This window comes from Trichoplusia ni, chromosome 13 (assembly GCF_003590095.1).
Source record: "Trichoplusia ni isolate ovarian cell line Hi5 chromosome 13, tn1, whole genome shotgun sequence".
NCBI lineage: Eukaryota > Metazoa > Arthropoda > Insecta > Lepidoptera > Noctuidae > Trichoplusia > Trichoplusia ni.
The window spans coordinates 51,936-76,107 of NC_039490.1; the positions used below are offsets into that span (position 1 = coordinate 51,936).

At 35.3% G+C, this 24,172-nt stretch overlaps 1 protein-coding gene across 2 annotated transcripts in view; it reads right to left on the reverse strand.

The window, feature by feature from the left end:
- Window positions 1-592: 592 nt before the first annotated feature.
- Window positions 593-24,172, reverse strand: part of LOC113499934 (max dimerization protein 1-like) — a 280,679-nt gene continuing 257,099 nt past the window's right edge. For both annotated transcript variants that reach the window (XM_026880539.1, XM_026880538.1), the window contains exons 5-7: window positions 18,968-19,202; window positions 4,906-5,090; window positions 593-4,538 (exon numbers count right to left, since the gene is read on the reverse strand). In XM_026880539.1, the coding sequence (XP_026736340.1) occupies window positions 4,906-5,090; window positions 18,968-19,202 (420 nt within the window). In that variant the 3' untranslated portion in view covers window positions 593-4,538. The remainder of the gene's footprint in view (window positions 4,539-4,905; window positions 5,091-18,967; window positions 19,203-24,172) is intronic.

Here is a 24,172-nt window from a genome sequence, read left to right on the forward strand (position 1 = left end):
TATTATGTATATATTTAGAAATATATCAGTATGTTTATCAGTTGTCTAGTACTCATAGTACAAGCTCTGCTTTGTTTGCGACTAGATGGCGTTGTGTGAAAGTTGTGGAATATTATTATACTCCGCATCAATGCTTCCAATATCCTATATAAACGCTGTACATGGAAAAGTTTTTTTTTTCAATTCGATTCTTCAATGAAAATTCCCAATCGCTGTGTTTTATCACTTTATAGGTATTAATACCTAAACCAAAGAGTAGGCCAATGTTTATATTTGTGTGTTTATGTTTTGTATATTAATGTAATTATTCTGGTCATTCGCTGGTCGATATATCCAGATTGTCGATAGATTAATAAAGGAATATTTGATTCTAATACATGGTTTTGTTTGATTTACCCTTGTAATGACAGAAAGGAAGGAAAAGGAATTTTGTTCAAGCAAACTTTGATATTATGACTCAAAAGCTGTGTGATCCATATTTCTTTGTTGTAATTGTGCCTTTATGACAAGGGCAATAAGGTCAATTTTCATAATTTATTGTGTAATAGACATCGGTAACTCCAGAAAACCAGACGAGAATAAAACAAAATACCATTTATTTATAATTTTTATTAAATTAATTATTTCTATAACTTTTTACATAAAGTAAATTATATGTGCCACGTTTCGTCAATTACATTGAATAATGCTGCCAAGTCTCATCAGCATAGTCACATAGTACCTAATGTTTGCCTCTACGATCAGACAATATGGCTGCTCGCGACAACACATAGCTTCGGGAAAATCGACGCTCCCGACAGAGACCATAAGACCCTATACCGGCCGTGGGGGCCGTTATTAGTAGCAGAAACCATGCTGTGAGCTTTGGCCCATGGAAATGCAACAGCAAAATAACCCCAACAAACCATGTGATCTGAACGTTATACGAGGAATTGATCATAGTTCTGTTGAGTATTTTATAAATATGTTGCATGTTACCTACCTATATTATTTTATCAGATCTCGTGGCTTGTTGGGACAGGTATATTTTGTAGTGGCACCCTGGTCAGGTTTCTACTAATAGCAGCCCCCGTGTGGGTGTCGGGAGCGAGGAGCGCGGCAGCAGCCGGCCGCGACTCGCCTCAGCGCACAACTTGGTCCAAGAATATATTTATGAAATAATTTGTATAAAAATTTTGGCTCCAATATTTACAAATGCACTGATATTTTTTTACAACGCCGGACTAATTTTACAGCGACTAAGTTGGGTAAAGGGTCGCGGAGGCGAGCCGGCGGGCGGCTTCGACGAGATTTATTGCAATTCATTTCTAATAAGACATTTCTTATCTAATAAGAGTGCGCGCGTACAGTGCGCGTCCGGCCCGGCCCGGACCTAACGTAATATTGAAGAGACAACATCGAAGGCAGAGCGCTCTGCTCCGCTGGCCACTGACGCCGTGACGTCACCCGCGCTAACTACATTCGTATTCTGACGATACCTTCTCCCTGTTTCGTGGTTTAAAATTAATATTTATAATTAACACACAAGGGGGCTTATACAGAATTTGTACTCTTAAAGCGTCCCGTCGCCGCTTGCACCCAAGTATGCAACAGTTCCACACTACACTCGTGTCCGCGCCACGTGGTCGAAGCGAAACACTGGTACGATTCAAAACGACAAAGCACTGTTCTAACAATAAATTAAATATTTTTGTGATACATAAATAATAACCGAAAGATAAATAATTTGTTGTGGATCTAAATATTCTGACAGAGGCGTTAGTCTGAGCGCCCAGACTGAGTTAACATCGGGCCCGGCGGCGCTCGCTCGCCGCGCGACCAAACAATTGTAACATTAACAATAAAGTTGAATATTTGAACTAACGGATGGATGGAATCGTTCAATACAACAGTCAGTCAGTCGAGAAGTCGAGGAAGTCCTTATAACAGTAAACGTGTCAACAAATGTGATGTAAAACATATGAGAGGGCGAGCGAGCGCGCATGCGCGGGCCGGGCGTGACGTCACGCCCCGCGCCCTCGTCGCGTACATTACCGTAAGAGATCAAACTGTCATTAAAACAAACATTATACTTACAAATGATAATACGTTTACAACTATCCTTATTATAAACATCCATACCTAAAACAATTTACAATAATATTTTATGCAAATTATATTTAGACGTAACTCATTCAGTCGGGCAAAGAGGAAGTTATGAGATTGACTCGAACAAAGCCCCACCGAATGCCGATAGATATTTACTGAAATTAATATAATACAATGAAAGTTCAGTCGTTCATTTCAGAAATGAATCAACAATTTATTACAAGATATAGTCATAACAAAAATATATGTGTACTCATTAGATGTCATCTCGTGAAAATTTTGTAACACAATGTATTGTCCAGGTTTAGTCGTGTATAATATATTACTTTTTTGGTACATGAATGTCCACATAAATTAGAATCGCTACCAAATAACTGTGTCATCACGCCCGACGAGTGACGTCATATGCCGCGGGGAGGCGCGAAGTCAACTAAATAAAAAGAAATACCGACTTAAACACAATTTTCATTGCACACTTATACTCAATATTATTCCCATCTCTCTCTCGCAATCGCAGGTTGGCGCTTGTGTGATAAAGATGGCAATAGTGGTAAGGCAAAGTGTGCAATCAATATTTGTTTAACTCGGAGCATGTTATGCAAGTCAAGTGATAAAAGAGATTAGGTATATAAAATATGGAAGTATTATTTTAGTATATATTGCATGGGAAGATCTTGACCCATTGTAAAGTATATTTCTCAAAATGTATCGTTAGCAGTTGGTGTATGACACATTTACTTAGCCGATCGTGTGTGACAAAAGTGAGATCATTAATTATAATTCAATATTAATACTTAACAATACGATGGTTAGTGGGTGATGTATTACGAGCAGTTGGTTGTCATGCGATTTTGGACTGTATGCCACTGAGAAATAAAGTCTAAAATAACAGAACATAATATCGTGTTGTGTACAACAACTGCGTATTTTATTAAAAAATAAAAATTACATATGAGTGAACGTATGGGGTGATTAACACGAGCGTGTGTTCACCCGAATGATTTGAGGCCATATTCTGAATGTTTCAAGCAGTCTTGGTTCCGTTGTGAAGCAGAAATGATGCTATCTGCACAGCTAGCGCCATCTATACTTCAACAGAGCAAGTGTAGCATAGTTCGAAGTCATCAGAATACGGTCTCAGCGTTCGTTTAGACCGTGCGAATGAGATTTGTTTCTAGCGTAAGGACGAGAAATATGGCGTAACATAACCTCATCGGCGCAATCTAAACAACGCGTCTAATCACATAGGCTACAACAAGACATGTTTTACTCAAATTAATAATAATTGTATACTTCGGTTCGCGAAATCATTGTCAGTGTATAAAAAAAACGATTTTATTGAATATGAAAGAAAATGGCGACCAACGCGATTATAAAACTAATTCTCATAGCCGAACGTGTCAGTACCTGAATTTGTATAGAAATCTTTGTTAGACAGTTATTTGACTTAAAAATAAAACAAAATAATTTTTGGTGGGCTCCTTTTGTTTTGTGTTAGACCCAATTATAAAAAGTTTTTACCAAATCGGCGCTTACGCAGATCTAATTCTATTTGATTAATTTTTACAAGAAAAATAATTATATACAAAATATAAAATTGATATATCTATACAACATACACTATAATAGCAAGTTTTGTGGAAATCAATAACAATAAGTACCTAATGTTTTCAAAAACGATTTTTTCTAAGACCTTTAAAATTTATATTCGATTATGAAAAATTTAATAATAAATACAAAAATAACATGGTAATTTGAAAATGTGGGCGAACGGGGCCCTGTAGGTATACATTTGTACGAGGTGTTTGGAAAACGCGATGATCGGCCCCCGAGGCATACATATTACAATAAATGTATGATATAAAATATAATATATTAAAATTATAGTGACATTATGTAGGTAGATAAAGATTTGCACACATTGCGTGTTTTCAACACAGTGGAATATGTGACGTCGATGTAAAATCGTTAATGTATGGAATACACATCGCGCCACGAGACTACACAATATTGCAACTCATCCAAACGAGCCAAGCTCGGTATTAAATAGAAAGAATAAGAAAAAAAAAACAATACAAATTCGTCTGAAATGTGAAAAATAAACTTTGAATATAAATTTTTGGCAATTTTGTACTTAGTGATGGTTCGCAGAGGTGTGTAGTGTGTTCACGTGTACAGTGTTATGTGTGTGTGTGTATGTGTGTGTTGTGTGTATGTATGTGTGTCCGTGTGTGTGTCGGTGTGTGTGCGGCGCGGGCGTAGGTGTCGTCGCCGAGTCACAGTCGCGGGGAACGGTCGCGATGTCGCCGGCGTTAAGTTCAGTCACATCAACAACAGTCGCCTTAGTACATGTATCAACAAAATGTCCTACGTTTGTTTACGTTATGAAGTGATAACGTTAGCCGCGAGCCGATGTCGGCCCAGCTCGCCCCGCGCCGCGCACCCTCCACCTGCAACAGACACATTGGCGATTACAATTTAAAGTGGCAATCCTATGCATATAATTAAATGCTCAATCTGTGATGAAAAATACAATAAAATTACTTTGACCGATAGACTCCCAGATTTTCGCTAAAAGTTTAACCAACTCGAAGGTTAGTAACTTCTTTTCTTTAAAAAAATTATGCTGTGGAATTTAATGAAAGCACAGGTATTAACTGTGCCTGGATGTTAAGCTATAATATCTATTTCGGCTGCGGGTGACCGAACCCCAGTTTTTCGCCACAATAACTGAACCATCTTGAAGAGTAGATTCTTTTCTTTAAGTGCCAGCTTTGATTGCATTAAGTGATATTTTTTGTGTGGTATATGACCCACCTAGACGTGTTTCTGGGAGCGCGCCTGGCGCCTCGTCCGGGGCGTGTCGGCGGCGCGCGACAGCGGCGTGCGCGCCCGCCGCCGCGCGCTCGCACCCACTCCCACGCCGCTGTCGCCGCTGTGACCCGACACCAGAGACTCGCTATCGCTCTGGTTCGACGTGTAGCCAATCACGTCTACCTCATCTGGAAACACAAGAAGAAAATGGTTAAGATTAAGAATAGGTGAACGTTAGTTTTGAAAAAAAGACCTTGGTATATACATATATGGTGTTTCATTGATATATTGTTTGAAAAATAAACGGGAAGATTTTTTGCCGATCAATGCAAAGCTCTTTCATTAAGTGCCATACATGTGTATGCAATATTCTGTAAAATGTAGTATAAAACTACGAAAACCATTCACTATTCACATAATATCAACGCTTTCAATAATTAAAAAACAGATATCGAAAATATATCATTAAACATTCTGATATATCCATCAGTCTCTCCATCTGTTAAATCTGTATAAAATAAAAGTGTTCCACGTTTATAGTTATGCAGTACTTTCAATTTAAACCCTGACGTATTTACGATACTATACGTCCAAATGATCGGGCTAAGGGTACAATAAAACCGCAGTTGTACGGAGACCGGAGCGGTTCAGCTTGGCAGGTGTCCCATTTCAGGCGCTCTTGTTACCGCTCACGGCGTCCACCCCGCTCGCCGAAAATACAAAAACCGATGCATTACACCACTTTTGAATTACGCCTTTAATTAAAACGTGCGATTGGTTCGATTTCGAGTTCTCTTAATTATTTATAACTACAATTATAGATTAATTGTAAATATAAATAAATAAAATATTGTAGGCTAACAAATCCCAAACAAGTCTACCGTTTACAGTCATTTATTAAGACTTTCTAGAATATCCTATTCACAAAAGCGTTTTTCCACTTTCTGCTACAGATACAGTATTTTCGTCGAATTCCGTAGCTTTAGTGGGGTCAAAAGGTTTCTACGAAATAGTAATTTGAGTCCATACATTTATATAAGTATTTTCAGTCCATATCATAGTCTTAATTTCCTCTGCTATATTTATTTTAGTTTCAGGAGGAAATATTTTGTAAAGGAAATGTTAGACTAGTATTTCCACTTTATTCAAGAGTTTTCTTCTATCTCGGGATATTTTCAATGTTAAGTCTCAAAGAATCTACAAACAATATTGCAGTCAAATTTTCTCTTTGAACATTTTGTGACAAAGCGCTGGCTTCGCTTTATATTTCCTCTTGACATTGCAGTGTGAAAAGGGTTGAGCTGACGTACAGTACTTACAACAAATTAGTTTGCTAATAGAGTAATATGAAGTTACGAAATTATATTTTAGTATTTGGTTTAAGATTTTTCCCTTTTATCTGGGAAAATTATGCCGAGGCAAAATCTATAATCTTTTTGAATGTTTTTTGTACTTCGTTTGTTATTTTCAAGATATTTAAGTCTGATCAAGGTATTGAGGCATCCATAAAAAGAGGTCCCGTAATTATTTATCTTCGTTTCCTAGGGCAAGAGAACATATTTACCGTTATACCAACTTTCAACTATCTATCAAGGTTGTATAAAAAGATATATTTAAAGAGAAACTTGAGAGCGCTGTTACTAAGACTGAAGAAAAACCAGGTATAACGCTCTAACTTTTTCTTTGCTCGCTGACCTTTGATCTTTCTAAAGGGATATAATTTATGTTTCATGGGGCGAACATTTTTGTCGACAGCTCAGATAGTCTGATAGAGACGCTACAATTTGTATATCTTGACGTATTTTTGAAGCAACTTTCTGTGTTAGGTAATTTATGGGAATGTATACCTTACATGGCAGTTATTTATAGTCTCTTATTATATGAGAAAGAACTATATGGTCAGTAACAAGAAATGATTCAAATCAATAATTTCCCTACACAGATACACAGATGATAGCTTCATATTCATTTACTGCTAGATCTCACTTTATAACTCAAGAAATGCGGTAAGAAACTACCAAAATCACAGCAAATACGCTTCAAAGCAGAATATCAAACGGGAACAGTTTACTCGTAAATTTGTCATCCCACAAATATTTAATTCAAACTTGCGAATTCCACGTAACATGACTGCAAGGTCCCAGCACAAGTTTGTAGAGACTAATTATAACACAAACGGCACCAAGCGAGCGGATCGCAATGGCGGCGCGCGCCAATTTCCTGCAATACATGTTAAATAGCGGGCAATCGCGCGCCGCCCGCCGGCCGCGCCGCACGCCCCTTCCGGGAGACAGCCACTTGAATATACAACCTCACTGGATGTTTAGTTTGTAGATAGTTTTACGGATTCTTATTACATAGGATTTTAGAGAATTTATTTATGCCTGCGGAATTAATTAATGTTTTCACTTTATGAGATCAGGTATTTCATATATCAGAGATCTCCAGGGAATTTTCTTAAGAAATAATTTGATCAAGTGTCAGGCGATCATTTTTTACTATCATCAATGTTGGCACGCGCCGCCATCTTTTATTATTACTGACTAAAACAACGCAGATATATAATGATAAATGATCACGAAAAGAGTATTTATTAATCCTCAAACAATGACATTTTAATAAACAAACTAAAATTAGATTTTCAATTTCGCTAAACATAGTTTAATATCCGAAGCTATTATTAATGTAAATCCGATAATACAGTTTTAATTATACACCAAAACACAAAGGGTCGGAAACGCTAATGGCGCCCAACGCGGGCCGCAGTCTGACTTCATAATACAGGATTGTAGACTTAATACGTAATCAATATGAACTCTGAACGTGCCCGCTAGTTACAGCGCAATGAATGGAGCTCGAATACGACAGGGATTCTTGTGTACCGCAAGCTTTGATCGGGAACCGTAAAACTGTGGGTATATTGAAAATTGCACCAATTTTAAGGCACAAAGCGGAAACTAACTGATTGAATTGCATCGATGCATGAATATATTGATGGGTGTATTGTGTAACACAGCGAGCACACGATAGGGGCCGGCAAGCCTCACGTGTCCGCAGCTCGACGACAAGCACTGATATTTATTCTCACGTCATATAGGAGCTTGCTGGCTTGGCGGGTGCTATTAAAAAATACTTAAAACAATGTAAACCTTTACATCGAATAAACTTCAAACACGAACAAAGGACTTAAAAAAGCCGGCCTGCAAAATGCATGATAGAAAAATGTATTTAATTTTTAATTTACGTTAGCAAAATCACTTCAGATTCATATATCTACCAAAACAAATACTAGCTAAGTATCTTACTGTGCAGTGTTGTAAATAAGAAAAAAAAGATCATGCTCTCATACACGAAGCTTTAGACTTCAAAACGTTTTGAAAGCATTTACAAAAAAACCTTCACCTATCCATCTGCAAGGGCCACCTCAATAGAGCGCAAAATAAATTCGTCGCAAGTTATTACCAACACAGAGAGCATGAATCACCACAATCCACGCATACAAAGCAAGCCTGCAATATACCGCCACGAGGATTTATTTCAACCAGAAATTGAATAGAGCGACCAAACAGTGCTATGTTTAATGTGATGTAAGCTGGGAGAGCTAGCCGTTTGTTTGAGGCTCTGCTAGTCTGTTCACACTCAATAATGAAGCAGTTTCGTAGCGATTCATAGTTATGTTGTGGTATTTTATGTTGGATGTATTGAATTGGTGAGAAATGGTAGATGAAGATGTTGAAGTCGGTTCATGTTTAGCTGAACCCTGAGATTTAAAAGATTGGAAATCTTTATGCTTTTACCTTGAGGATTGGAAATTATCCCCAACAAGGCCAGAAATAAAAGTACATTAACTTGTGATAGGCAACTAATGTGTGCTGATTAAGTAAGTTGATAAAAAAACGTAAGCCAAGTTGAAGTTTTGGTCACAAATTAGATTACGAGCAAGTTCAGTTTAGTCTCCAAAATGCAACTATGTTACTGATGATAGAACTATCAAAGTCTCAGGTGCGGAACTCCGAGCTCTAAACCAAGCCATTTGTTATAAACATACAGTTTTGAGGGTAGTTAGCGACGTTAAAGTAATAAGCCGCTCTACAGAGAGTTATGAGGTTTAGTTTACATTTTCACGTGTAATTAAAAACATTCAATTACATAAACAACGTTGCTTTATCTAGCCTACTAAATTATAATAACAAATGAGTGTTAGTAAAAAAGGTAATGGCGCCCAACGTGGGACCATGAGGTAATAAATGACTAATCCTAATTAATCAGTGTCAGTGGACTGAATATATTTTATATCAAGTTTCAGCACCATTACTCAAAACAAAATTAGTTCTAACACGTTAATGCGTAATTAACCCATTAGGGTTTGACATTCACGTTTATATTCGTACGAAAATATGAATTATATGCGCTATGTGATAGGTATTTTATATTCAATGGTGAAGGTTGACTGTCGTATTTTAAATTGATTATCTTCGAAGCTTGTTTACAACATTTCAATACAAGCAACTGATCAGATTTAAATGGAAGTAAATACCTTTTTTTTTACTAACACCACCGAGCAAACATCATTGAACGCGATAATCTGGGAATAGACTGATTCAATATGAGAAATAAGAAAGGCTGCAGTATATATAGCTTCACTCTATGATTAATAGGAACAGAGCAGCAATTATATGTTACAAAAACGGGGACATGGCATTCTAAAACTATTAATTTGATTTTAAAACTTTCTAACCTTTACTTTACAACAAAGCGAGTCATTGATTTAGACACATTCAAACGCAAAGAGGACACTATATCAGAATTCTACTACCAAAAAAGAAAATCCAGTCAAATACTTATCAATCTAGACATGACATTATTATCTCACATACATTACTAACAAAACTGGACCTAAGTATCCCAAACTTTAGACGGACCGTCTGCCAAACCCCAGGGGTCTGGGGTTCGATGCCTGCCTAATGGAATGGCTTTACTACCTAAAGCTCTTTGATATTACATACGCACTTAGGTTTAGCCAAACCCTAGAGACTATTAATCTGTAAGTGCTGTCTTTGTAAATGTTAAACTGCCTTAGTGCTTATCATGGCTAATGCTCTGAGCTGAGTCGCCAGGGCGTTAGAGTATAACGAAAATAATGCAGCAGTAGCTGTTCTTGTATGTTGTAACATTTATATTGGAAGGGTCAAAGTTTGGGAGCCTTTTTGTTCCTCTTTCACGCTCCAACAACGGGACCAATTGTATCAAAATTTGCTAGATTGACACATGCAACTTTTTGTTCAAAGTTATGAGAGATGATGAGTCTGTGCAATGCGGTACAAAATTATTGCTTTAGATTGAGACAAAAAATATCTTTACGCAAAAGAAAGTCACGAGTCTTCATAACACCGATAAACAAACACAATCAAAAACAGGAAATGAAGGCCCAAGTCTCAGAATTAATAGGGCACGATCAGACACGTCAACAGCATACACAAGATTTAATGAATGAATTATTTATAGGTATATTATACGAGGGCGACACCTGTCCTCTACGAGGGGATAAATCTCGGCCCGATAATTTACTGATTGTTTGTCCCGGGACATAAATCTGAGTGTGACGTCAGAGACTGGCGTTTGCACCTTTGCAACTTCCAGTTATTTATTTGTTTTGTTTCGGGAATTTATCGGGAGGATCGCGTAAGGAGTTCCTAGTTTACTGCCGAGTGATGGCAGACGAGTGTTATAGGAAACATCTAAAGATAGGCGAGTAAATGATCAAATTGAAATAAAATATTTATCGTCTCGTGGTCCCAAGTTGGGCGCCATTAATTTTCATTTTATAGTTCTTGTTCCGAGTTCTGCATTACTGTTTACTATATTTTAGGTATTAACGAAGTCTTTGGTATACAATAAATTATTTTATACCGTTTCCAATAAGTTAACATTATTGCCAATATATTCTATTCATGAAAACACCTTCGATACATAAAAATTCACGTCAATTTCCATCAGAAAATCAGGTATAAGCGAAAAAAATATACAACAAGCTATTTTCGCGAAATTAGGATCTCGTAAGACATTTGACGCGAAAGAAAATTGGATTCCATTCAAATTTGAAGGGCGAATTAGATCTTATTCAGGTTGCGTTCGCATGAAAAGTGGGTAGACACTAAAACAGAAAATCGTACCAGTCAATTAGGTTAATTTGACTCTTGAATTGTATACTGATTTCTAAGAACGGCAATATAAGAGATTGCCCTTTCACTTAAATTAGTTCCCAACGAAAACTTAGTTCATTAATTGTCGTGCCTGAATAGCTAATAAACGTTAATTCAAATTCTTGCCTATTGTTAGTTAAGCACCAATAGAATTTATTAAAGATTTATCTGTACGCTGTGTTCGGGTTTGTTGAGTTGAATTTACATTTTATAATCCTGTAAATTATTATACCTTCTCTTCCTTTTGCAGGATCAAATTTACTTTAATTAAAAGTTAGGAAACACAATTCTATAGACATACGAAGCTAGTTTTTAAAATACATACATTATAACAGACAAAAAAATTCGCTATTTTACGTTTTACCGCAGTAATATTTGTGGGTATGCGAAACAATATCAACCAAACGAAATATGTTTACACAGCGACATTAAAATTTCATCCCTCTATCCACACATCAAATTGAGTGCACAAGTGTCAAGAGTAAACAAGAATGTTGCGACCTAATTAAAGTTAGATAGTTGGGGTAATTAGCGACTACCTCCACTTGGCCCCTTGAACCCCTTCCTCGTTCTCTCCCCTGGGGGCCTGATAATACCGGAACACGGAAGGCTTATCAGACCAAGGGTGCTTCGTCGGCTACATGATATTTAGACACGCGAAGTGCGAAGTTAGCCTCCGTTTTTGAAGTTATCTTGGTTCTATTGCGTTTTTATACAAGTTGGGGGTCTTGAGGATGTGGCGATGAATAATTGAGATTCGGGTTTAGATTTCGGTTGGTGTTGGTTAATGAATGGTCCTGTTTTATAAAGTAGTACTCTTTCTAAAACTTAGAATTGGGTGAACTTAGAATCTTTCTTAAATAATTGTCAACGAAATCTGTAGCTACTCATTTCATCATTTTCTATTTTCAAACGAATTTAATATAATGAATATTCTTAATTAGTTAACTCTGCACGCAATACATATGCATATTTGACATGTCTAATTTTAAATTTATGAACCGAGTTCCACATGGAATTGAATGAGACGTTTTATTTCCTCCTTAGCTTCCATTTCGCTTCGTGAACGAATATCATTTCTGCCCAGCAACAGTACAAAAATAGCTTTATTCAACCGAGGAATTAGAATGAATTAGACCAGACGTTGATATGGGATGAAAACGTTATGAAGCTCACCTATTTTCAGCGCCATTTAATAATTCAAACGATAAAAAACGGAATTCAAAATGGCCGCTAAAATTGAATCATGTTACATAATATAAAGTGCACAGATCATAAATTCTTTGAATTTGTTTATTCAAAACAAAAGGGCTCGTAGTTTTTATTGTATTTGATATATTATGTTCATAAAAACAGGGTATAAACCAATTTCCCGTTTACTGCCATCGTTTGTCTCTTTTTGTTTGGCGATAAGGTGTGTTGGCATCCCTTTCTTTCGTCGATATCCTCATAGTTATAATCTATGTTGCTCTTTGTCTGAGATATTGGTGTAATTTTTTTCCCGGTCCGCCATGGACGGGCAGGATCTGATAATTTCGCCTTAGATACAGATAATCCGGGAATTTTTCCTTAAATGATGATAAGGCGGCGATATTTCTTATACTCGACCAGTTTTTCTTGTTTTTTGACATTTGAGTGTTTTATTTATTTTTTTGCTTTTTAACCCTAATATGTGTACTACAGTAATGCTCGCCTTTTATGCATTTGATTTATAATTAGTGTAGATTCACTACTGCGTAATCTTTAACTATAATTAATTAGTTTGTAGGCACATCACAAAATATTGCCAAGCCACAGCTGTCTTCATTTACAAATTCATTTAGCAAGTAGGCGTCACACATTTATAATATCACCAATATTCATACGTTACCCAAAAAGGGTGTGTTGCGTGTAATTAATAAGCGGAGAGAGCCGAGAGAGAGCGATAAGCCAAGAGCCATTCGTAAATCACCCGCGCTAATGACGTGCGCCACGGATGCTGGGTTCGGTATAACTAGAAATGATTGTGGGGTAAAAATAATGATTTGGTTTCCAATAGACATAGTTATAGCGCTTCAGAAATGTTGAAGTCTAATTATTGGAGGTCTAATATTAGAATCGTCGTGGTGGCCTTGTGATTTTATGTAAGGATTTGTATGCATGAGGAGAAAGTGCGATCCCAACACAGGCAAACTATCAATGTGACTTTATCATTATGTACTTTCTTCATGTTTCTAGGACACCACTAATATAGGGTGATGGAAAACATCGTGAGGAAACCTGGATTCCAAATATTGGAATCTGAAAACACCAACCTGCAATGAGTTAGCGTGGTGATCAATGCTCAATCGTACCCTATACTGGAAGTGGTCTCAGCCTTGCAGTGGGCATTTCGCTTACACGATTGAAACGTTTAAAGTCAAAAAGATAATGTCAGGCCATTTGATTTCGAAAGTTAAAATAATGTAAAAACTAGTAATATATACTAAACTAGAATCACGCATACATTATTTGCGTATATTTAAGTAGATAGAGTTACACATATTAAGAGGTAAGTCTCTTCTATTTCCTGTACACACGTGTCTGTTCTCAACACGGAATCTTGAAACTCGTAAACAAACAACACTTGACACACACACACAATCTTTCATAAAGAGTGTTTTATTTATGAAAGATTTTCTATGTGTGGGTGGAGTGTGAGGGTATTTAAAAATCGTTTTAGTATAATTGTAACGTAGACGTTCAAGTTAATTGGTTTTTAAACTGTCTTTTAAATAATTAGAGATGAGTAGGTAGGATTTGTATTTGATTACAATGGTTTTTAAGCAAAGATTTCATAGAAAAAAAGCTGTTAATTTGGTCATTGTTTTAATTTAGGGTTTGCTTACATCATTTTGCTTTATGTCAATTTGAAAAATGGTTTTTAAAGCACCAAAGAAAATTTTAAGCGAAAATAATAATTACGAGAAGGAATTTTAAAACATCATTCCATCATAATAATATAAGGTTTCTTCAAAAGATTTTCGCCGAATATTATTTTTACCGTTCAATATATAAAAATCAATTCACGACGGTCACCCGAACAGCCAGAAGCCTTGCAGGGGAGGGCTCCCTCAATATTTCCCAACAAATTCTATATTTGCGTTACCCTACGTACACGCAAACAAACCACACACACATACACCATTCACTTTAAGATGAATAACATCTGACAATCACCTGACAAAGATGGCGGCAGCGAATGTACGTTTTCGTTACTAGATACTTAATTTTAAGTAGTAGATCATTATTACCATCAAATATTTATATGCTGAATGATTTTGCATTTATCAGTTATGCTTTTAAGGTTAAACCTAGGAGTTAACTTGAAAGTCATGAATAGGCAGAGGTTATGTTTTTTCTTCTTGACGTTTCGATGGAGCGTTTTCGTTGGTCTTCTAAATATCCTTATGTATATAATAGGCTACTAGTATGTAACTACCGCTATAAGTATTTTGCCATTTTTCCTGTCCATCCAACCTTTTGTCTGGAAGATATTGCTACTAGCGATAAGACCGCCATTAGACCGTTACAATGTATGCTAATAATTCGACTGATTTAATTCTATGATGAATTCTATAAATAATATGTGATCCACTAATGCTTGTTCTGAGTCTTGGTGTCTTTGTGCAGAATTAAATTCCTTACTGAGAGTCATTTAAAAAAAAAAGAGGTAAATAAGTAACATCCAATCGAAAAGATCATTTTGAAAGTTCCAATAAATAATATTGTTTGCCAAAAGTTCGCAAGTGTACACGTGACTTGACGCAGTACATATTACGGGCGGTCGATTCGCGTCACTTCACATACGCGATTACCGTAATGCGATTGCGCTTCGCCGTCGGCAGTGCGCGCTCGCCCTTAATTAGCGAAGCTGCCCACGTGTGTATCAACAAACCAATTTAAACTCTACAATATGAATATAAGGTTTAATTTCCCGTGGGCGTTTTCGAGCAATAGTTTCATCGAAGGCAGAGTTAATTATTTGATCGCCAAATCACATTTGATGGCATCGTATATTATAACTGTGGGTATTCGTTGTTGTATTTTCATTACTAGCAAAAGTATTTTTTTATCGTGCCATTATAATTTACATTAATATGTTTAATGCATTTGAAGTCTCGGAGGCGTAAGCAAGGTGCAAAAATTTGCTTGAGTGAATAAATATTTATCTTACTGCCTTATCAACATACAAACTGCAAGTTACACCGCGAAACTTCTCATAGATCATCGCAAATACATCCTTATACTGAATTATAAACCGTAATGCGAGATAAACTGGTATAAACCAGTACGATCCGGCATAAACTGGTCTGAACGAGATATAACCAGTATAAACCAGAATATACCGGCCTAATGAAACGATTATCGAACTATCTATTTATACGGCACATAAAAATCTGAAATACAATTGATTAACAGAGTAGTATTCCCATTCGCTACTGTGTGGCATCGCGAATTTTTTCAGAGAATAAAAAAAAAAGTTTTTTAGTCTATGGCAACTCACAACTAAACGTCACTTTCTTTTTTCGCGACTTAACGGCATCGTGGTGATTTTGTTAATTACACTTTAATTACGTTATTTAAATAGTTTTTGGCATATTTCAAGTCGAAAAAGTATTGCCAAGTGATACAAAAGCCTTGAAAATACTGGCCAAGATGTTTAAAAGTGATCTTCGAGACTATAAAGGCGCTGCGGAGTTAATGCAGGATGCGTGTACGCAGCCCTTGCCCTAGGTTCATCGCCGTGGGATGGAACCCCAAATTACGGAATATAAACGATGGAACACTGACCCATAACCTCAAAGAGGGGGGCCAACAGGTGAGGTTTTCTAAATACTCTTATTATTACTGCGCTAAAAAAGAGCAAAAATTAGTAACTAATTATCTAATTTTATGGCAAAATTAAAACAATATGAAGAAAATCTGTATTACTAAAAAAATCATAATTACATTGTAAATAATTAAAAATAATTATCAAATTGTTTGACACAATTAACACAATGTGTAGAAAATTTGTTACTAAAAATTTATTGTTACATTGTTAATAATGAATAATTAATTATCAAACTGTACACAATATCACTATGTATTGGAAATGTGTCTTACTCAAAATCCATAGTTACATTGTTAAAAGCTAATGGTTGCTAAAGGTGCAGGAAATTTGTATGACTTAAAAAAAGTCATAGTTACATTGATGTCAAAAAGAGCACAAATTGGTAATTAATAGTCAATCATGAAATTGGTGGACACAGTCTCCACAATATGTGGAACAATTGATAAAGATATATTTATTTGCATAAACATGTGTAACATAACATAAAATTTGTTCATTGTTCCACTTAAAAACTCATATTACATTAATCTCAGTAATAGAACAAAGATAAAGAAGTATTTATTTGCCTAAAACATGTATTAAACATTTTTTGATGTGGTGAAAATATAAGGACAATATATGCATCAACATGTTCTGCCCTTTTGGCTTACAAATTTGGCATTTAGAAAAAATTGTTAATTATTACAGACTAATTTTATAAAAAATGAAAATTAATAGTTGATCAATAATCAATGTGTATGACAGAATATATGTATTAAACATTTTTTGATGTGGTGAAAATATAAGGACAATATATGCATCAACATGTTCTGCCCTTTTGGCTTACAAATTTGGCATTTAGAAAAATTTGTTAATTACTACAGACTAATTTTATAAAAAATGAAAATTAATAGTTGATCAATAATCAATGTGTATGACAGAATATATGGATAAAAACAAATATAGATACTAATATTAGGATAATATGCCACTATAAATAGATATCTTAATAATTATAAAGCCTTAACCGTTATTCATCATATCCAGGCTTATAAGATGTACCCATTATGCCTCAATCTCTGAACAACTACTCTGTTAATCAATTATATTTCAGATCAACATGAAATAAAATTGAGGATTGGATTAACTTACCTAAGTGACATCCAATCGTAATTTTATGAAGGTTGATCTGAAATATAATCACCCACCCCAACCCCAGCATCAATAGCTGAACCCTGGCATAATGGGACCCACAAAATCATGGTTAGCTCTAAATCAGTGACGTTTAGTTGTGAGTTGCCATAGACTAAAAAACTTTTTTTTTTATTCTCTGAAAAAATTCGCGATGCCACACAGTAGCGAATGGGAATACTACTCTGTTAATCAATTATATTTCAGATCAACCTTCATAAAATTACGATTGGATGTCACTTAGGTAAGTTAATCCAATCCTCAATTATTAATAAATCTTATCTCCTCCATTCATCAAACCATTTACATTCTAAGATAAAATCATAACCGAGCATACAATAACACAACACGGGCCTACTTATCCTAAAAATTCAATACTCGAGTGAATAAATATTTATCTTACTGCCTTATCAACATACAAACTGCAAGTTACACCGCGAAACTTCTCATAGATCATCGCAAATACATCCTTATACTGAATTATAAACCGTAATGCGAGATAAACTGGTATAAACCAGTACGATCCGGCATAAACTGGTCTGAACGAGATATAACCAGTATAAACCAGAATATACCGGCCTAATGAAACGATTAAAAGGCGAACTATCTATTTATACGGCACATAAAACTCGGCTCTTTAACATACCAATTCGATACGAATAAATATGTAATAAAGGAGCACAGGGGAAGTTTTTGTGATAGCGACAATGGATTACGAATTTATGCTGGGTTTGCCGCCCCGAGAATAAGTGTGGTGGCGACAGTTAAATTGGTAAAGTTAATGCATAAATAAAAGGTAACAATATAGGCCTGCGAGCCGACGGGGAAGGAGACACTGAGTCTGTGGATGTTCTGTTCATGACATAAAGGAAATATAACGAGAGATTTTTGAGGAAGAGGTAGGGTTAGTAAGTGTGGATGTTAGGAGATCAGGATGCTACTCATCTGAATAAAAAAGTCTTTTTTACATGCACTGCTTTTGAAAAGAGACATAAATTTAGGACCAAGGAAGGCACTAAGGCATTTTTTTTTAAATGTAAGCCATAAGCCATTGAAAGATTTTTTTAATCTTTACAATGCACAAAAAAAGGGTCAGCAAACTATTTAAGACCAAATTAATGATCACACAAATAATAAGAAGAAAAGATATACTCGAAAATCTTTGTAACCCCAAAACTGACTGTGAAATGACGTACAAGTTTCTTGAAAGATTATGGCTAATATCGAATAAGTTTATTAGATTTTTATTGTTTCCGTAAGTCGAATGTCAAGTTAACCTTGGATGAGCTAACAAAGTTCATAAAAGCTCGCGATCTTTTATTGAAATGACTTTATTAAAACACTTCATTAAATTTTTATACCCCTTTTATGTGAATCCGATTTATGCTGATTTAAATATCATGTATGCTAAAATGTGAATAAATGTTTTTTGAGAAATCGAACGGTTATCAAAACTGTTACACTTCTGATTATGATTTGAATTCGATTTGGTTTACGATTCGGGTAAAAGGGTAATTTAAAGATCGAGTTACGATCGAGTGTTATCATCGTTTGCTGCATCTGTTAAGCTTTTACTGTAAAGCTTCCGCACGATTTTCTCCATCGAGAAAAATCTAGTCACCCAATCTGGGTTAAAGAGAATCGATTCAGATTTACAGACTCTCAATTTGACGGAAACCACTTGATATAATAGCTAATTTGTCCAGGGTGTTGAAATCATCCATTTGAAAGCTCAAATTGCTGAAGATTCAACAAAGACGATTGACGAAATACAAAAAGTCACGACTTATAATCCTTAGCCAATTGCAAACCATATTAAAGGAGAGAGGACACTTACCACTCTCAGAGACTGAGGAGGGCGACCTCTCCGCCGTGGACACGCCAGACGATGAGGACTCGAGCGAGGACATGGAGTCTGCCCGCGTGGCGTGCGTGTGTGTCATGGCGCTGTCGGAGAGGCGCGAGTCCCGCGGCGCGTCGCACAGCTGGTTCAGCCGCCGCCGCAGGTAGCGCTGCTCTCTCGCCAGCTGTTCCTTGTGACTCACGTGCCTCTTCTCTCGCTCTTCCAAGCTCTGGAACAATTGATATGGATAATAAATTATAAATTTTCAAGCCTTTTATAAGTGTAGAGGAGCTTAGTATGGTAAAATTAATAGATTTAAAAAAATCGAAATATAAGCATTTTTAAATATCAAATTTAGTCAATTTTTACACATTTATTGTAAATTGCATTGTCATCGGGTTTGAAAGTACCCTGAAAATTTCAGCCTGCTAGCTTATCGGAAAGTGCCTCAAAATTTAATTTCCAAAATCCAACCGGAACGACAAACAAACAAACATGAAAGTGAGTTTATAAAAACGTGGGAAAAACTCTGCGCTTAGCCGGAACTATCGACGCCAAAAAAGATGATGAAAATTTTACAAGTATAATACTAGTATAATTTACATTTTAGCATAGTTTAATATATATTTTTATCATTCGGTATCCTGAATTTCCACATCACAACCTCAAAAACAACCCATAACCTATAAAAAACCGTTTCGTGATGGAAGTTCATTTCGTTATTAGGAAGTTAGACACGTCCCACATAGGAACATTTGGGAAGAGATTAATGGTATCAATATCGGTCTATTGGGTAATTAGACACACATAATGTGTTCGCAAAACATATATCACGAACTGCTGACCAGCGGCAACAGTTTTATGGTAACAATACGAACGAACTCGTTAACAAAACTGTTGGATGAGAAGAATTGTGTTGTGAACGTCATTTGTTTTTGTAGGATAACTCTAAATTGATGTTTGATGCTTTATACCTAGGTCAAGATCTGGATGCTAATGCCCAAAATATGTCTGAATAACGGTTCCTGGACGAACGCCTAACATTGGTGATAATTAGATTTTAGCTACTACTAGGTCCTACGACACGTTTCACTACAAGTTACAGACCTCCCGTATAGGGAAAGCTTGAGTATTGATTGCCACGCAAGCTCACTGTGTTTTGGCGATTATAGATTAAAATAACAGGTCTCCTAAGATATTCTCCGTAGTACTGTCAGTAGTATCTTAGATAAAATACGAAAGTACATTTCAAAAGTAACATTTAAGTCTTATATACATACTTAGGACCGCTACTTATTATAAAGCAATTAAATATTGTATATTCAGACAACACGAAAACCCAACGGTACAAACATAATTTTGATCCAAAAAACAAATATTTCGTGAATTTGGATTCGTATAACATTGACTCGCCGTTTGTGCACAACGTTTTTTGTGATGCTCTTAGGAAAATGGGTTTTTCTAGAGCCCTATACACGGGGGACCGACCCGCGGCGAAAAATGAGGATTATGTATGTTCGGAGCTGGCAACACTAGCACTCGATGAATTTACAAGGTTTTTGTTTTTGCTTTCACGGTGTTTATTTGTTACAGCCATAGACTGATGCTTGTAGTAAGCTTACTGGTAAAAGGCAAGTTATTTTGGATAGTTCCGTAGTACCTTACAATTTATATCTATTCATAATTGAATTAAAGCTTGGTAACTTTAAATTAAGTATGAAAATCTCGGCATATTGTCGCGTAGTTTACGTTTGTTTGTTGTCGTTTTGTTATGATGTGTATTTAAAGATGGATATTCAAATAAAGAAGTAGTTTTTAGGTGTTATAACTATCATTATAATTGGAGGCCACTTTTATTATCTAGCTTCGCGATTATCTATGTAATATAAACGTTGACTTATTTTCTGAAATTTCTTTTCGTTTAATTTAAAATGGAATAAAATTGATCACTCCTGTGACCTAATAATGTAGACATAAAACAGAACAGTAATAAATACAAACGAATAGTATTTATATATATCATTCAATTAGGCTTTATATTAACAATCTCGTTTAGGCAATAAATATTTCAAAGCATACAATTTGCCAATTCATTCAATAATTCATAATTATGGACTCATTAGTTTTATTATTCAATTCATAAATTAAGTTAAAATTGATTTCGTAATTACATAATCATATTCAATTATCAAATAAAATAATAATGTTATTTAATATTAATGATAAATGGAACGTCTAATTGGAATCATTGTTGAATTTTATTTGAATAACGAATTGGAATTTATTTTATTTTATTCATTTCTGTTTTTATTAACTCTTGTCTAAATTGAATTTTATAATTTTATTGTAAAACAATTGACAAAATGAATACGGTTTGGTTTTACTCAATCGGCAGACATTATCATTTTTCGGGTTTGAACCCAAAGGGTTAATGAGTAACGTTATAGCAAGTAGTTACGTTTGATAATATGATGTTGCTACCTAAGCACTAAGACGCGATATAGGTACTTGTCAATCCAAATCAAATAGGTATCGGACGAATAACTATCAAAATATCAGTAAACCTTTGTCTATACATATTTTCAAGCAAAAATAAAGCCTCAGACAGCCACCAAGGCCTCAGATGATATATCAGCTTATAAATCTCCCACAACTCAACGGATGCACCGCCATATTTGTTTTTTCCCTTTCATAATTCGTTTTTCACTGCAAATGTTAAATGCTTTTAGGGAAATTTTAAATTTACGCTCCACTCAAATGATAAAATACGGGGAGAAATAGACGGGAAAATTATTTGAAGATTACTGCCGCTTTTTACTGAGAAATAAATTAATGAAGCTTGGTTTTATTATTCATACTAATTTTTCGCCGTTGCTTTGGGTGCATTTTTTATTTTGTTACGTAATATAAATAGTATTGGTTGATATGACATGTGTAGAGACGTAATAGAGAAAGTTAGACATAGATTTCTGGTATTTTTTATAACGAAGCGATTAATTAGCACTTTTGTTTTGGTTCAGAAACGTCAAAATAGCATTTTTTTTAACGTGGCATTTGGTATTCTGCCAGGTCAAGAAAAAAAAAACACTTTTTTTTACAAATAGACCTTTAGCACTCTGCTAAGCGCATATCATTTAAAAGAACATTTATTGTAACCACCTCGAACCTAAACAGTCAACACATGCCGAAAGCCAACACGCACGGATGAACAGATTCCCAATATATATACATATACATTATACATACATATGTCAGCCGCAACCTTTGCTTCATCGATTTTCTGTCAGACCATTTGAGCGGCGAGCGGTGCCGAATGATATTATATAACTAGGCATTGTACTTTATAGGAGCATATACTTTGTAGGACTAGAAAACATTTTGTGAAAATATACCTAGGCGGACCGGCTTGAATAATAAACTTGCTCAAAAAAAAACAAAAGATTATTGATTAATTTTGGATTACTAGAATATTGACAAAAAAAAACTACTAGAAACATAACAAATAGCGTGTAGTTATAACTATAAAAGTGTAGTAACTGAAAATACGCGAAAAGGTTCCAAACAAATTCTCTCCAGACCCCTAAAAATCGTCCTACTTTTAAAATATACAGTGAATAGAAAATTGTATAAAAACGGGACCGCTCCAGTTTTAATGTTGCGGTAGTAATGATCATCAAGTTGCTCGATTAAACAGCCTAAAAGCTTGTTTAAAACATAGCTGACCTATTTCGTACAACAAATTCGTATTCAAAAGGACCTCAAGGCTATTTCGAACTCTATTTTATTGGCAGCAAGGTTTAATTCGGGGTCTTGGAATTTACTGATAAAGACTTTCGGGAAATATATTTTGAAGAGTCGATAGAAACTGTTAATATATAAAATAATTGTTTGATTATTTGATGTTTGTGTCTTCAATGTATTGGGAAAAGGTTCCATGGAGTTGGGTTACTAAATAAGGATACTTACTCTGGGTTAGACAAATGACTGATCATGTATTATAATTTTCTTATGCTTCGAAGTGACATTGAAGTAATAAGTGAATTCTAGTGGTATAACCATGGTATCCAAAACATGATACTGAGTTAAAAGTGACATTTAAATGTAGGGTTGTGTCTCTCTGTTGTCTCTTTTTAATAATATACGAGTTGCATGAAAACAAAAATCCTTGTGTCGCGGGTGTTTAAAACATTCAAATCACAAGCACAAAGACACGCAGACTCAGAATGCGCATTTGCAGACCACACAAATAAATTTTACTCGGTGATCGAACCTGCGACACGTCGCGCAATGGCATGGTGACCTTAAACACTTGGCTATTCGTGCAGTCATTTCTGACACAAGCGAAATGATTAAATAAATATTATCAAATATACATTTAAAGAAGTCACTTTGTGAATACGACTTTAATCAAGGTACCACAGTCAGTCCGTAAAGTTAAAATACCAATTGAATAAACAGCAAAAACCGATACAAAAACACAATTTTCGAAGTCAATCCTTAGAACAAAATTGTAACGGCTGATGAATTTAAAACAAAGCTGAAAGTATCTCTTATAGGTTAATTGGTTATTACTAAAGTTTTCCAATCTGCATGAGGAATGGTGAAAGTCCCTACCACGATATGATGAAGTAAAACAGTTGGTGTTGAAGCGAGATGAAGTTCTATGCCGCATAGAGCGTTGTCCGGGTTGTCCCGCTTTCACAAATGGTTATAGTTGTATTGTAATGTTTGGTGGTAGGTCTGCCTAGATTTTTGTAGCTCTTGTAATATTCAGGTCCGTTTCTTTAGACTTGATTGAGTTGTTAAGGTACTCCCTTCTTAATTTTGTTTTTTTTTAGGCTTTTTCGTTTGTCGTGAGGTTTTTTGTTGCGTAGGTTTTAATAGCGCCTAGCTAGATGAGAATGTAGAGTAACTTTCTGACCCCATTTTTTTGTTAATGCAATCGTGGGAGTCAAAAAAGTCAGATTTTAGATTTTCGGTTATGTTTCTAAGATTTAGATTCTGACGGAAATACTTGCTTCATTTAGTTAACGATGCTTATTTTTATAATAAAACAAATAGATTTCCTCCTCTTGCTATAAACCTATATGTTTATATTAGATTTTTTACATTCTCATAAGTTACAGGACAACTTATAATTTAACATTTTCAATATACCTTTTTTCTATTAAGTTTTCTTTCGGTAATTGTATAAATTGA